At 46.7% G+C, this 14,990-nt stretch overlaps 1 protein-coding gene across 6 annotated transcripts in view; it reads right to left on the reverse strand.

The window, feature by feature from the left end:
• Positions 1-555: 555 nt before the first annotated feature.
• Positions 556-14,990, reverse strand: part of LOC124636881 (transcription factor BCFI-like) — a 42,311-nt gene continuing 27,876 nt past the window's right edge. For 2 of the 6 annotated variants that reach the window (XM_047173159.1, XM_047173132.1), the window contains exons 3-9: positions 10,179-10,300; positions 9,535-9,740; positions 9,395-9,458; positions 3,305-3,471; positions 2,613-2,777; positions 2,029-2,131; positions 556-1,952 (exon numbers count right to left, since the gene is read on the reverse strand). In XM_047173159.1, the coding sequence (XP_047029115.1) occupies positions 1,696-1,952; positions 2,029-2,131; positions 2,613-2,777; positions 3,305-3,471; positions 9,395-9,458; positions 9,535-9,740; positions 10,179-10,300 (1,084 nt within the window). In that variant the 3' untranslated portion in view covers positions 556-1,695. Of the gene's footprint in view, positions 1,953-2,028; positions 2,132-2,612; positions 2,778-2,983; positions 3,136-3,262; positions 3,472-9,394; positions 9,459-9,534; positions 9,741-10,178; positions 10,301-14,990 lie in introns of all 6 variants that reach the window. The other 4 variants (XM_047173152.1, XM_047173122.1, XM_047173167.1 and 1 more) reach the window with 2 other exon arrangements.

The raw sequence follows: 14,990 nt of genomic DNA on the forward strand, positions 1-14,990 counted from the left end.
TAATAAAGAGCGGTGTTGAGGGGCGAGGGGAGCAGGGTGCACGTGACGCGATGCCTGATGATAAGACGCCATATTGTTTCAGTGTATGCCCCCCCTCTCCGCCAGCCCCGCGAACCACTCATCGCAGTCGATTCCCTGTGCGTTGTACACGGTTAGATATGATTGTAATAATACTTATACATATGTGTGCGTTTGATATTTTGTCACGTACTCCACGCGCTCGTCGAGGTGGGTAAGCGTCATACCTACTTTGTGAGTAACATCGTACATTGCATAACGCATTGATCAGCGAGCTGAGTGAGTGAAAACGGACCAAAGATGGTCTTTCTGAGCTGTCATCATCATCATCAGCCTATCGCAGTCCACTGCTGGACATAGGCCTCTCCAAGTGCACTTTCTGACCTGTGCTGAGTGCAAATTATGTAATGCCTGAAAAATACAGTAAATGATGTCCGCTATGAGCGCAGCAGCACGGCCGGAGCCGCGTGCTGGACGCGAGGGCGAGCGTGCTGGACGCGGGTGCAACATGTCAGGCAGCTGAATCAAACAACAGGCTTGAGCTTCAAAGTACCTTTAATTCAAGGTGTTCTTCAATCTGATCGCTTATGTAATATTTACACAATACAGTACATGTATATACTAGAGTAACGCCTCGCAGGACGCGCCACATAACACATAAATATTTATAACATCACGTATCTATACTTACATTTGTATGCAATATATTTGGCGACAAGGCATCAGATCTATTCGCCGGCACTCGCCGGCGGTTACCCACTCCACCCTATTATACTCTATTCACATTATTATTATTATATATTACTTTCAATAAACATGCAACAATAGTCGACATTATATAAAAAATAACATAATTACATATAACTAATTAATTCTTATTTAAATTAAAATAATATAATTCGGATTTATGCAATAGAGAGGTACCTCAGATCTATGCGTTCATAGAGCGTACAAGATGCAGGTACGCGACCACGCTCTGCACTACCTACTGATGTTGCAGTAGTCAGCAGTGCAGGCGCGTGCAGCGAGCAGTGCGCGCCGGTGTCACAGCACTACATTCACTACGCTACTTGGATTCATTCTTGGAATGCTTTTAGAAGTCATGGAGTCAACAAAAATATCTTTACTAATGTACTTATACTAACACTAGAGCGACGCTCACCGCCCGAGTCGCTCAGGCGACGCGTGCCTCCTATTCAAACCAAGTCGATAATATTTTGAAAAAAAAAAATCTATTCATCGGATGCCAGTACACGCCATACTAAAAATTGATTATTTTATAAAAATATAAACTTTATCGTTCAACATAAAATAAAATTAGCTGTGTTACATTCAAAACAGCCTCTTTGCGGCGACATAGCTTACTTTAAAAGAAACATTAAGCTATCTACCTAGGAATGCAATGCTTTAGGAATGATTCATTATACAGTCTCATCGCTTATTATACATAATTATTATTTGGTAACAGTGGGAACACACGATTAAAAACAGCTCACTACAGCACACGTGCGAATCGTACGACACTAGGAGTGGTCGCGCGAGTGCGCTGCGGCTTATATGTACAGGGTGCTATTTGGTCAACTAGCGAGTCATCGCGCTCGCTATCATCTAGGCACTAACTAGGTATCTAAACAACTGAGATTCTATAAGGTTATGTGGTCAGGCGGGCGCCGCGGCTCAGCTGCCCATGGACACGACGGTGGGCCGCTCCAGGCGCTCGTCGGCCGCGCGCCGATACTCCTCGTCGTAGAGCGCGTGGGGCGCGTGCGCGTGCTGCGCGTGCGCGGCGTGCGTCACGTGCGGCGCGTGCGGCGCGTGCGCGGCGTGCGCTGAGTGCGCGGGCGGCGGCTCCTCCACCTTGAGCGCGTGCTGCACGTAGTAGTTGAGCGAGAGCGGCGAGCGCGCGCCGCTGCCGGCCGCCGCGCCGCTGTCCACTGCACAGACACACGCGTGAGCACGGCGCCGGCTGGCGAGCTGCTGCCGGCCGGCGCCACGCTCACGGATACTCACATAGGTTCTCGATCTTCACGCCCGAAGACGTGACGGCGCGCTGCACGGACGCCTTGATACTTCGTTCTGCTTTTATACTATTTTTTGGCTTCCTCTTTCTCGTCTGGAAAAATAATAATCTTATGTTTTAAAAAGAAACTAAGCTAAGTATGAGTAGCGGCAACTGGATCCAGGTGCTCAGATGTGCAGTCGCACTATGTGAAATACTGGTAACTAACACTCAGCTGCATCCGGGTAGACTGAAGCCGACTCGGCTATGAAATTCAATTCTACAGGTTCGTTGCATACGACGCCCATTTTATAACACCTGTCTGCAGCGGAGAACAAAACTAAGAGCTTGTTTTGGGTAAATTCTTGTACAACTTCATTTCATGGTTTTTTAATAAATATGAACACATACATAGGTTGGTACATACAAAATGACTGTTGTGTATCATCAGCAACTATAACACCGCAAGAATTCGGTTATCAGAGAATAAATTGTGTGTCAAACAGACACGTTTAAGGTGGCTAATTTGCTATCCTGGAGTTATTCATGATTGTCGTTTGTCGACATAATGCGTGTCGGGTGTATGGCGGCGTACCTGTATGGAGTCCTTCTTCATGGCGAGCGGGCGGTTGATGTTGTGCAGCTTGTAGTAGAGGCCGCACGCGTTGCACACGGTCTCGCCCAGCGAATTGCGCCGCCACAGCGACGTCGTCGTGGTCTGGCAGTTGGTGCACGACATGCCCGGCCGCTTCGTGCCCATCTGCGCACACCACTACATTACACCCGCTCTCACGAGCTCGACAACTATTCAACTTCTTACAAACGCCGATTGACTTTTCAAGTCTTTCGGTTGGCATGCATTACTGAACTACAAAATAACGGTGATGTTAGATATAGAAGCGATGGGTGTTAGTGGGCGGGCGTTAGGTGTTGGGCGTGGGGTGGGGGCGGGGGCGGGGCACGTACCCCTTTCTTCTGTTTGTAGTCAGAGGGGGTGGAGGGCTGGTGCGCGGGGTGCGCGAGCGGCGCGGGCGCGGGCAGCGCGTGCGACGACGCCATGCCGTTAAACAGGAAGCCCTTGTAGAAATCCGCGCCCGGCGGGGCCCCCTCCGCGGCCACTGCAACCAGAACAAGCGTGACTGAGCGCTGAGCGGAGCGCGAGCGAGCAGTTCGAGCGGGCGCTCGGCGGGCGCGGATCTCACGGGAGCGGGGGGGGCGCGGGGTTAGTGAGCACATGTTGCGTACGTCGTGCGGGGGCGCGTGGGCCGCGGCCAGGCGCTGACGTACCAGCCGCCGCGGCTGCTTCAGCGGCCGGTTCATGCCGTTCATCTTGTTGTAGAGGCCGCACGCGTTGCACAGGTAGTGGCCGGTGCCGTCGCGACGCCACAGCGGCGTGTGGATGGCGCCGCAGTTCACGCACTCGCGCCCCTCCGTGAAAAACTCCGCCATTTCGACTGCGCAACACACGCTAGTTACTCCGAGCGGCCCACTCTACTGCTAGCGCCTGGCCCGCACTCGGCCAGGCGCGCAAACAAACACATCCGGCGTTCAAGTCAACACAAGAATGGGCACATAAACCTACATTATACTAGCTCAATTATTGTCGAGCCTGTTCTGCTTACGAAGTAGGAAGCTAAAATGGTTCTTGGAACTTTATGATCATAACACTTATGAGTGGATTAAGTAGGTTATAAATAAAAACAAAGTAACCCATTATTTAGTAATCGAGTAATGGTAGCGGATTTGGTGCAATCAATCATAAGTTTGTACGGGTGGAATGAAAGCAAGGAAGTAAACGGCGGCGACCTTGACAGTGACAGTCGGTCGCATCGGCGACAGATGCGCACGTGAGCGCGCGTGCTGACACAGCGGCGCGCGCGCACGTCGCAAGGCCGCGTGACGTCACGCGGGCCAGCGCCGCGAACAACGACCCGCCGTCACCCGAGCCGCCATTGTTCCCGCTGCTGCGACCGATTCCTTACAACGAGCCGTTTCACCACGCTTCCTTCATACGTCACTTCCATAAATCCGCGATGCCTTCTACTTACCTATACGAGGCACTACTGAAGCCTTAAATACAATCCAAACACGTCAACGATCAAGGATTTACTTCCGTCATTTAAAAGAAGCACCTTCTGGATCACTCTGTATAAATATTTGTAAACCTACAGTACAACCTCAACAAAGTAGCTGGTTGCATCTAAATCTTTTTAGAAAGAAAGAAAGAAACATTTATTTGTAAGAATATGGGTACAAATTAGTTGTTCAATTAACAACTTTATTCTTTCTGTAGGTATTTATCCAGTTCTAACCATACTCTGCCATGATCAGGCGTACCTACTATTTTTTAGGGTTCCGTACCTCAAAAGGAAAAAACGGAACCCTTATAGGATCACTTTGTTGTCCGTCTGTCTGTCTGTCTGTCTGTCTGTCAAGACCCTTTATCTCAAGAACGCGTGGACGTATCAAACTGAAATTCACATGAAATACTCAGGTCTATTGTCCCTTTAAGCTGTGAAAATATCAAACTTCTAAGCCAAGCCAATCAAAAGATACAGCCGATTATGTCGATATTTTCAACAAATTTTCGACACTCGCAAAAGAATCAAAACCTACAGGATACTTCCCGTAATCTCAGAGTCTTGAAATTTGGCATGCCTACTACCTAGGTCTATTGTCCCTTTAGGCAGTGAAAAAATCAAACTTCTAAGTTAACGTGATCAAAAGATACAGCAGTTATACCGACACCTTAGACGAATTTCCGTCACACGCTAGGGAATCAAAACCTACAAGGTACTTCCCGTGAACTCAGAATCTTGAAATTCGGCAAGAAGCAACGTTATATAGTACAGATAAAGGAAAAATTGCGAAAATGATAAATTTGAAGTTACATAAAATATTAAAACATTATTTTTGCTTACATGACATAAAACATTTTTTTAATAATTATAAACTTACTACCTACCCTTTTTCACATTTCATATCAAACACTTCTTAAATATAATTGCCTCTAAACTGTGAAAATTTAAATCTACTGAATTACCCCACAATATAAGGGCGTACCTATCTTAATTTTGACCTTATTTATCTTATTCATTACCTACCTTAATAAAAATAAAACACTTTTTACAAAAAAGTAAAACCCACTTCTAAAAACACTAACCACTAGCAAAAACAAATGTTTAGGTGCGTCAGCCTTATAAGTCCGTGTCTGGCTGGTGCGGCTACATTGATTGCGCCAGCGACTGCATGTTCTACTTTCTCTCAAACACGCACTTATGTATGTAGATTTTGGGATTGACTCATAAAAAATTTTGTCGACTTCTTAAAATGGAGGTGGTTCTCAATTCGTATGTTTGTGTGTTCTTTATGTTTGTTCGTGCATATCTCCGTGGTTTATAAAGCATCATCATCTCCCGAACCTTGTCCCAACTATGTTGGGGTTGGCCACCAGTCTAACCGGATGCAACTGAGCACCAGTGTTTTACAAGGAGCGACTGCCTCCTCTGCTCAGTTACCCGAGTAACCCGATACCCCTAGGTAAGACTGCTTATCAGACTCCCTGGCATCTAAATGTAAGAAATTCAGTCAGTTTTTCCCAGCCGATCCCAACATAGTTGGGAAAAGGCTAGACAGATGATGACAATTATTTATGGACTAATGTTTGTAACAATAATGACGCTGTATGGCGAGAGCGCAGCACGCCATGAGTAATGTTACTCAGCGGAATAGGAAGCATAATAAACATTGTCAAGGAGATTATCAGTTTAATAATGTAGTAAGCTTCTAACATATACATCCTTACATGTTCGTCTCGTGCAAGTGACAGCTATGTATTACGGCTTGTCTTACTCATCCTCCGAGCCTTTTTCCCAAACTATGTTGGGGTCGGCTTCCAGTCTAACCGGATGTAGCTGAGTACTAGTGCTTTACAAGGAGCGACTGCCCTGCCTGACCTCCTCAACCCAGTTACCCGGGCAACCCAATACCCCTTGGTTAGACTGGTGTCAGACTTACTGGCTTCTGACTACCCGTAACGACTGCCAAGGATGTTCTATGACAGCCGGGACCTACAGTTTAACGTGCCATCCGAAACACAGTCATTGGTGTCTAAGATATACTTAGAAAGTACATACAAACTTAGAAAAGTTGCATTGGTACTTGCCTGACCTGGAATCGAACCCGCGCCCTCATACTCGAGAGGTTGGTTCTTTGCCCACTAGGCCACCACGACTGTGTGTCCTGTTTGTACGGCTTGTCTTACTAAGAGAGATATATGTTTGCTTTTAAAATCAATGCTTTCGAAGCTGCATCGTCACGCACTAAAAAGTATTTTTTTTGCGTCACATTTGGACAAGGTTTGTTACTCTAGTGCATCTATCTCAAGGCTGCTACCCTTTTCCGATGAAGGCGGTCGGTACTTTGAGCTCGTTATAATTTAGCAGGGTGCACTTAGGCTAAACATGAAATCCACATCTCGTCTTTTTCATGTAATGTGATTGGTCGATCCCCACACGTCTCCTCTCAGCTCCGCTCGTCTCCGCCTCAGTGGAACCGCAGCCTAAGGGCTGGCGAGGCAGGCTCCTCTTTACATTATACTTATTATATGAATAAGTAGCTATTCACCAAGTAAACTTAAAAGAAAACACGACCCATGAGCCGGCGATCTGGCCTGGAGGGTGTAGCAAATATGTATGATTTTTTTAATTTTTACTTACTGCTTACGCTTTTTTTATTGTTTTAACCACCCATCTATTTTAGACATAGATATACCTACTGCAGCCTAGTGACATAATGCCAGTCGGACAGCGAAGTCTATGACTATCTGATACGTAAGGCAGTATCCTGTTGAGGAATGAGCGCGTGATCAGGCGGGCCCGGTACCCGCGGCGTTCGGTTGCACTGGAATCCAAGACCGTTAGACATCCGCGCCGGCGCAGCAGCGAGCCCACCGCTGTGCTAGCCTGGCCGACTGCTGGCGCCCTGGCTGCCACATGTTTGTCATTTAAATCAAAGTATCGAGATAACCGATTCATCAGTATGAACTAACAATTGAAAGTGAAACTGAGCGGGAGTTGCATGTGCGCCGTACACATATACTGTTACAAAACGCAGAACATTTGACAGAGATTCAACTGAAATGAATGGTGGCGTTTCCGATTACTCATAATAAGCATTAAACATGGATGTCATTAGCCGGCCGTTATTGACGTTTGTAACGAGAGCCCGGCCATGTGTGCAGGCCCGCCAACACACACTACACATGTAGCTATCGTGTGTCGCAAGTCGACTGAACGGCACGTCAGATCGATCTCGTTGGGAACTGGTACAGAGCCGCCAATAGCTGGATGATGGTGAAGCAGGCGGGTGACGTCACTGGGCAGCTATGTCCTAATGGTGTTAAATGAGAAAGAGCCCGTCCTGCGGCGATAAGGCGCCACCTGGCGGCGCGTGATAACGCTGCGCATTAGTGACGCGAGTGTCAGTCAGCAAATATGTGGAGACACGGCTTTAACCTGGTCGACTGTTTTTTTGGACGCTTTGTTCGTAGCGATAGAGAAGAGTCGCCTGGCCGGCCGGACGCGCGCTGTTTGCGCGGCACGTGCCTTATCCGATACCATTTACGGAATGCGATTTTAATGCGCTTAAAAGGGAACGACTTCATTTTAAAACAAGGCATGGTTTTTTTAGTGTGACCTAAGCAAACAGTCGGCGCACCACGGCCGACACTCGTTCGTTTTACGAGGCCGCGCCGAGCGCCGTCCGCGGGAACGGCTTTACAATAGTAAACAATATCAATGGACACTTAATTTATTGTAGCGAGCGATTCAGACCAGCCACGAGGAAAACCGCCACCAAAGCCAATTAGCGGAGTACACATGAGTACTCTGCGCTTACACACGCACGCTGCACTCGACGCACACAAACATACGCTTTGTTTTTGTCTTTGACACGTGACTCTGAGGTTCTTTTAGACATCGAACTAACGGAAAACAGGACATTTACCTATTTCTTCTAAAAATAGTAACTTGAAATAATAATTGCTTTGGTGGCTTCGTTGTTGCAGTTTCATGAATACGTGAGCGCTGTGTTGCTACTAGGTATAACCTTGTAAGTAATGTACAATGTACTAATGTACCCCCCGCAGTTGGCCGATGTCCTAACACGGGAACAGCCTTCGTGGTCGACCAGCGGCTAGGAGGACATCATCATTGTCATGTATATTTGTCATAAAATATATTTATGTATTCGTGTTGGTGACTGATGAATCTTATAACTTGAAATGTGTGTGTGTTCGATTCCAGGTAAGTAGGTAAGTACCTACTTTAACGTTGGTAAGTGGATACCTACCTGATTTATAAATACATCCAAAAAAGCTTTTGAAATCAATGACCTCCGGATTGCAGACAAGGAAATATGAGGAAACCTGGACTGAAGCGAATGAACATCGCGTTTTGAGCAAGCGTAGTGATTAACGCTCATTCCTTTTCTGTGTGAGAAGAGGCCACAGCCCTGCACTGCCACAATAATAATAAAAAAGTGATGATCTTCGGCGACGGCTATTCAGCGAAAAGACATTAATAGATTTTAAGTGTCACAAAACCAAAATAAAAGTAGGGTTGTAACGTCGCGAAGACTGATGAAGGTTTAAGTGGGCTCCTTAAAATATAGCGCGCGGGTTCACATGAGCGATCATAAATAATGCCGGAACTGTGCGCTTATCGAGCGCGTCTTTTGGAAATCGCTTATCTGTCGTTTACCGTATAAAAAATGTGGCGGGAGTGGCGTAGATGCGCCCGCGTCGCTCCGGGCTATCGCGCCGTGACCTGCCACAAAAACACGAGTCCCTCCGCAACCCTCCCGCCTGTTGCTATCTACTATCGGGCCCATCAAACTAATCATAATAATGTAGGTATCATCGTCTACAGCTTACTGAATAACATGTCCAAATATTTCCGCTTACAAGTCGTCTAAGTAAACAGCTTCGTATCTACGCGTGATCTACCACAAGTAGTACTCATTTATGATTGCACAAAATCCCAGTGTGATGCATGAGAAACCTTGTACCGGCTCTAGGTCACAGAGAGAACAACGCAAGCAGAACAGCGCGCGTGAGTGTGTCGCCTCGCGCGCCAGCTGCTGCAGTGAATCATGCCTGGTGGACTTCAACACTACATTTGAACATTGTTTTGTTTTAAATAATCATCATGTTTTTGTAGTCACCACTATAATTGTTCTGTACTGTGTCCAAGGTGAACCAAGTTCAAAATAGTAAGTACATCGAGATGCACAGATACCTAGTTACGTGAAGTGTAAAAGAGGCCCTGTCAGAGTTATTTTATTACTATTATCTTAAATATATAATGAATGACTTACTGGCAGAAAGACTAGCAGCCGCTGACATTTGCGGTCGGCGATTGCTCTCAAGGTTCCACACTTCCTGGAATCAGAAAGAGAAGCGTGTCAGTGGACATCACGAGGAGGAGAGCAGAGCAGCGCGGCGGCGAGTGACTCACCTGGTGCGAGTAGGGCGGCGCGGCGCCGTACACGGTGTTGGGGCGCGAGGTGGCGCACGCGAAGGCGCCGCCGAAGCGCGCGCTGAAGGCCGGCAGCGAGCCGCCCGCGCCCCCTCCGCCCCCCGCGCCTCCCGCACCCTCCGCGCCCGCCGCCTCCGCGTACTCCTCGCCTAGCACCACGCCGCCGCCGTAGCTGGGCGACCCGCCTGCGAACATGTCACACGACTTACATCAACTTCTGAACCGCTGGCATGACACCTGGGCTGACCCGGGGCTCAATTCTGCTAATTTTACTTAACGTTGAATCGTCATTTGTACTGGACTAAAAATTGCAATGGACTCTCAGTTGGATGGATGCTAGAATATGAAAGGCATAGGCAAACGTGATTCGTGAACGGCTTTCATATTAAGTACACGAAAAAACTTGTACTATTCTAAGAGTTTTAATATTATGTGAATGAACAATTATTTCTATGTGATATTGATAAATTAGATTTTATCAATATCACATAGAAATCAATATCACATTAGAATTGAGCCCCCGGACAACAAGTGACATTCCTCCAGCCAAACATCTCTTCTCACAAGTGATACATGAAGGTGACACAAACTATCAGCAGAAGGTATAACGTGGCGCTGCGTACCTGCGCTGGACGGCCAAATCTGAGGTTGTGTGCTGATCTCCGTGCCGTTGCCGAAGTACGGCGAGCCGCCTGCGTACGCGCAGCGCGAGTACACTGCGCCACCCCCTCCTCCGCCGCCTCCTCTACAAATTAAAAAGTCGACGTTTTGGATCATAACGATACTGATTAAGTAGATAGAAGTAGCTTACAGGCAAGATCGATCACAAAAAAGGGAAGCTCAGACCTGTATCCATCGAAATTAGTACAAATATGTGAAAACAATGTGTTATCGTTCAAGTACAGCGAGCTCGGTGACGTGCCCAGCACTGTGTCGCCACTACATACATTAGGTACCAATTTAAACTCGTTCACCTAACACTTTGTTAGTACTTACCGAGAGCTATTTATTATTACAGTAAGGGAGATATTTCTTCGAACCGTACAATTTACCTATTTATTTGCTTTAGTGCACTTGTTTAGTCATCATAAGTAAGTATATGCCTTCATTCTGCCTGCGCGCACACTGCAGACTATTTCATTCTGCCTGCGCGCACACTGCAGACTATTTCATTATTTAGTCGCCCCTTGGTAGGTATGTTTTTTTTATAAAACCGTGAATACAATATAAGTTTTTAGTCGATCCGATACCGAACAAATACGTAATCGTTATTACGTGTGTACCCACTTCCATTCATCTTTGTTATCTTTGTACTGATTTAAGAGCAAAAATCAACTATCGGCCGACTAAATCTTTGTAGCGTGCGCGCTCATAAGCAAATATGTAAGTATGTAGTTATACACAAGTAGGTATATGAGTTACATACTATATTTTGCTTTCGGTTCTGTGGTGTAGCTTTTCGGTTATCGTAAACTACTGTGAACAATTAATTATTGTGCAATACTGTGTTAATTGATGCAACCAATGTGTGGTCATCACGTACATCAAGACATTGCTCAAGAGAGCTGAAGGGACGTGCGCGTGTTGGCAAGCGACGTGCCGCGAGTACTTGCTAAGTAGAGCGCAGTGAGGCTAATGGCTCGGAACGTCTCGGAAGTAGGCGCGTTATCGCAGCGCCCGCGCTCCGCCGCCCTCGACCCGCTTGCATGCATTATGCGCTCTAGCCAGCACCGCACGCCGAGGCTCCGCCGAAGCCGTCTCTCGCTAATTGTGTCCGTCAGCCTGCAGGCCGTCGCCGCGTCACTTGCGCAGCGCGCGGTCACCCGAGAACGCGGAAGTGTGCGCACGTGCGCCGGCACTATGGCGGCCCTCGCACGCGCCACTCAACTCGCCCACATTCCTAGCTGCTATCCTTCCTAGCTGCTGCCCACTCCGCCTGCTGGCTACTGCTCATCTTTGTTCGATGTGGCATGTTCCGTGCCCACTTCCAGTAGAATCGTTTGCTTATCTCCGTGCAACGCCAGACGACAGAACAAAGTAATCTGAAACTACTTCACCTTGAGACAGCGATCCGTTCAGTCTGATCAAAATGTCAGTGCAGGAATAGGTTCTTGTCCTAGGACTAACTTACTATTTTGCATTTTAAATGTGCAAGTAGGTATTTGATGTTTGCTCTTCAATTTTGCATCCTTCTACAATTGGGATATAGGTCGGGTTCCTTCCATTCTGTGGTACAACTTAAAACATAGGATCTCCGTCTGGTTTTTCTTCCTTTTCTGTGGCGCAGGCAGCTAAAAATCTGTTTTACCTATATGTTTAACCCACGGATAAGTAAAATGTTTACTCGTGCGTGGGCTACCGCAGAAAGTCTCCCTGGCTAAAACTGCATTCTCGTTGGATTCCAAAAGCGTTTAAAAAAACTGAGAATGGGTAGGTACATATTATAACGACAAAATTGTTAACTACGGGTGTAATATTGTATTTTTGTTTTCCTGTAGTTTTTCAATAATTTTCTGTTATACATATTTTGTAACATAGTATAGTATTGATCTTTTATTCAAACTTTTTACACGTCATTAAGATCGATTTTGTATTTAAGAATAATCATTCTCCAGGATTGATAACCGTCTCCTTTTTTTGAAGTCGGTCAAAAATATTTAATTTTTCCATTGGGAAAGAAAAAACTGGAATCAAAATGTAGCATCTCCAAAGAGATTGAACTTAAATTAATTTGTTTCTTTCAACATGCTTCCAATGATAGATCACCAAGGAAGACGAAACGCTGCCTCAAAAAAATATGGACTAGACATGATGAAGTGAAACTATCCAACGTCACAATTAGAGCTTAGACAGGTAAGTCAATCGGTAGAACCAGCTGGCTATCAATACCATGGTTGATCGCACTGGTGTCGGCAGTAGGGAGACAGTGTCGCCCGCATCCCGGCCGGCGCACGTGCTGCGGCCGCGAGCCGTGACCGCACGTGCGCGCCAGCCCCGGCCCGGACCAAGCCGCTCGTTCATATTCTGTCACTACTCACTGATCCCGCCTGGCTCGCGCAGGGCCTATACAAATAACTCATTCGAGACACTTAGGCAGTCACTCGACACCCACAAAAAATAATGTGAACAAATTTGGAAACGATCCGAGGACTTTTTAAAAGGTGTAAAATGGCGCATTAAAATGGAACGACCACAAAAAGTGTCCCTTTGACAAATACACTAGCGAGCGCCCGTGGCGTCACCTGCCTCGGGCCTGAGCTGTACCTACGTGTGTACACCACGCTACAGGGGGTCCCTGTTTGCCAGAAAACTTAAATACAACCAGAAAACCTTTTCTACTAATTGAGAATTGCTACATCACAACTGACAACCTCTTTTCTTCCTTGTAGTGGTTTTGAGTAGGTATGTAATTTGGTTCAGTAGGTAGATTACATAACAAAATACCTAACTACTTACTTATTAAATTATACATATATAAAAAGTCTAGTGAAAGTAATCTAAAAAGTCGTGGTGGCCTAGAACCAACCTCTCGACTGTAAGAGCGCAGGTTCGATTCCAGGTCAGGCAAGTACCAATGCAACTTTTCTAAGTTTGTATGTACTTTCTAAGTATATCTTAGACACCACAGTGGCTGTGTTTCGGATTGCAGTAGTTACGGGTAGTCAGAAGCCAGTAAGTCTGACACCAGTCTAACCAAGGGGTATTGGGTTGCCCGGGTAACATAGGGCAGTCGCTCCTTGTAAAGCACTGGTACTCAGCTACATCCGGTTAGACTGGAAGCCGACCCCAACATATTTGGGAAAAGGCTCGGAGGATGATGACTTACTTATTAAATAATATACCAAATAATAATAGAGAACACGGTTGTAGCTGGTCGGTTATAACCAGTGGGATTTTCCTTATACTAATTGGTAACAATAAACAAACTCGAATATTAGAGGAAAACGCAAACATGCCTAACGATATTAATTATTTTCAAACAGAACAAGTCAATAATAAAACCGTCGGGTAGTGTAGTGGTGTAGGTGGTGGGCAGTGCGTGTGTGTGCGTGCGTGTGTGTGTGTGTGGCGGTATGTTCCCACGCGGCGCCCACGCGGCGACACCCGACACCCTGCGAGCGGCTCCAGCGGCTGCACCACTACTAGCGTATGCCATGTATCCACGCTATGTACACAGGGCCCGCGGCGCTCTTCCGCCCGAAGCGCAACGGTCCCAACGACTGCACAAAAAACGTCTCGGAGCGCAAATAACCTACAGTTAGAGGCCACGGAACGTATTTGCACAAGTTATTGACTACGTTTGGAGGGTTTGTTTGGTTATGGTGTTAGAGTGGTTGCCATAAATTAATGCGAGTGTGCAGATCGACAAACACTTTATTGTTAGCGCTCGGCTAGAGTGCGGGTGAGCGAGGGGGGCGCGGCGAGTGCGGGGGACGCAAGGCGCGGGGGGTACGGGGCGCGGGGCGGGCTCGGCTCACTAGGTTAAGTGTCGCGGCGCACAATGCGGCGCGCGCGCAGGAAGTGCACGATAGCGTTACTCATTCGCAGAAAGCACACAATGAAGCGCACGATCCAACTCTCTCTAATATTGTAACATATGGTATGTTTGCCATGCCTTGCGCCTGCACACCGCTTCAGAGTGCAGCCTCATAATGCAGCATCCGCGTCGCCGCGAAAACCCACCAACGTTTACTTACTGCCATCAGAATTGGCTACGTAGAAAACTGTTCACATTACGATCCTAGACCACCAAACATCTAGAATTTTAGCCATATCCTAGGTAGATAGGAATATTTCGGAGACGAAAAAACTTTCTATTCAACACTTGTCTAGCAAAGAGATCCATGCTCGCGACGTCTCTTTCAAACAAAGACATTTCAGACCTAAACTCGTGGTGCACACCGGGCGTTGAGACGCCCATACTTCTTACGTTAGTCCAGTATAAGCTCCACTAGACTGCAAAGTAGCACCTTGTAAGTATCCTAGACAGTCCAGCTAGGGAGGTCACAAGGCCTAACTTAAAAAAAGAGGTAATTTGTCGAATACAACTCGGCTGCAATCAAAAACATAGCTGTGGAACGTGGTCTGATCACTAGCTCAAATCGCTCAGTAAGCAGTGAGCTACGGAGAGCGATAGATTCAAAACTGAGGAGATCCATAGACGAACTCAAATCAAGCTAAGCGAAGAAGCACGTTGATGCGGCAATGGGCCGGTCAAACAGCACGGACAAACGATGGCGGACGTGAGCAAAACGTTATCGAGTTGAGTTAAGCTCAATTTTCAGAAACGAACCAATACGCGCGTAAAATTATTTAATCTGAACACACTTCTTCTTTTACACACTTGATTCCTAAACTTAAGTGTTATGGATGGTTGATGGGTTTCATCCTGTTATGCTCGTATCTAGAGCAGTATTGGCAGCATTGGTTCAGAA

This window comes from Helicoverpa zea, chromosome 2 (assembly GCF_022581195.2).
Source record: "Helicoverpa zea isolate HzStark_Cry1AcR chromosome 2, ilHelZeax1.1, whole genome shotgun sequence".
NCBI lineage: Eukaryota > Metazoa > Arthropoda > Insecta > Lepidoptera > Noctuidae > Helicoverpa > Helicoverpa zea.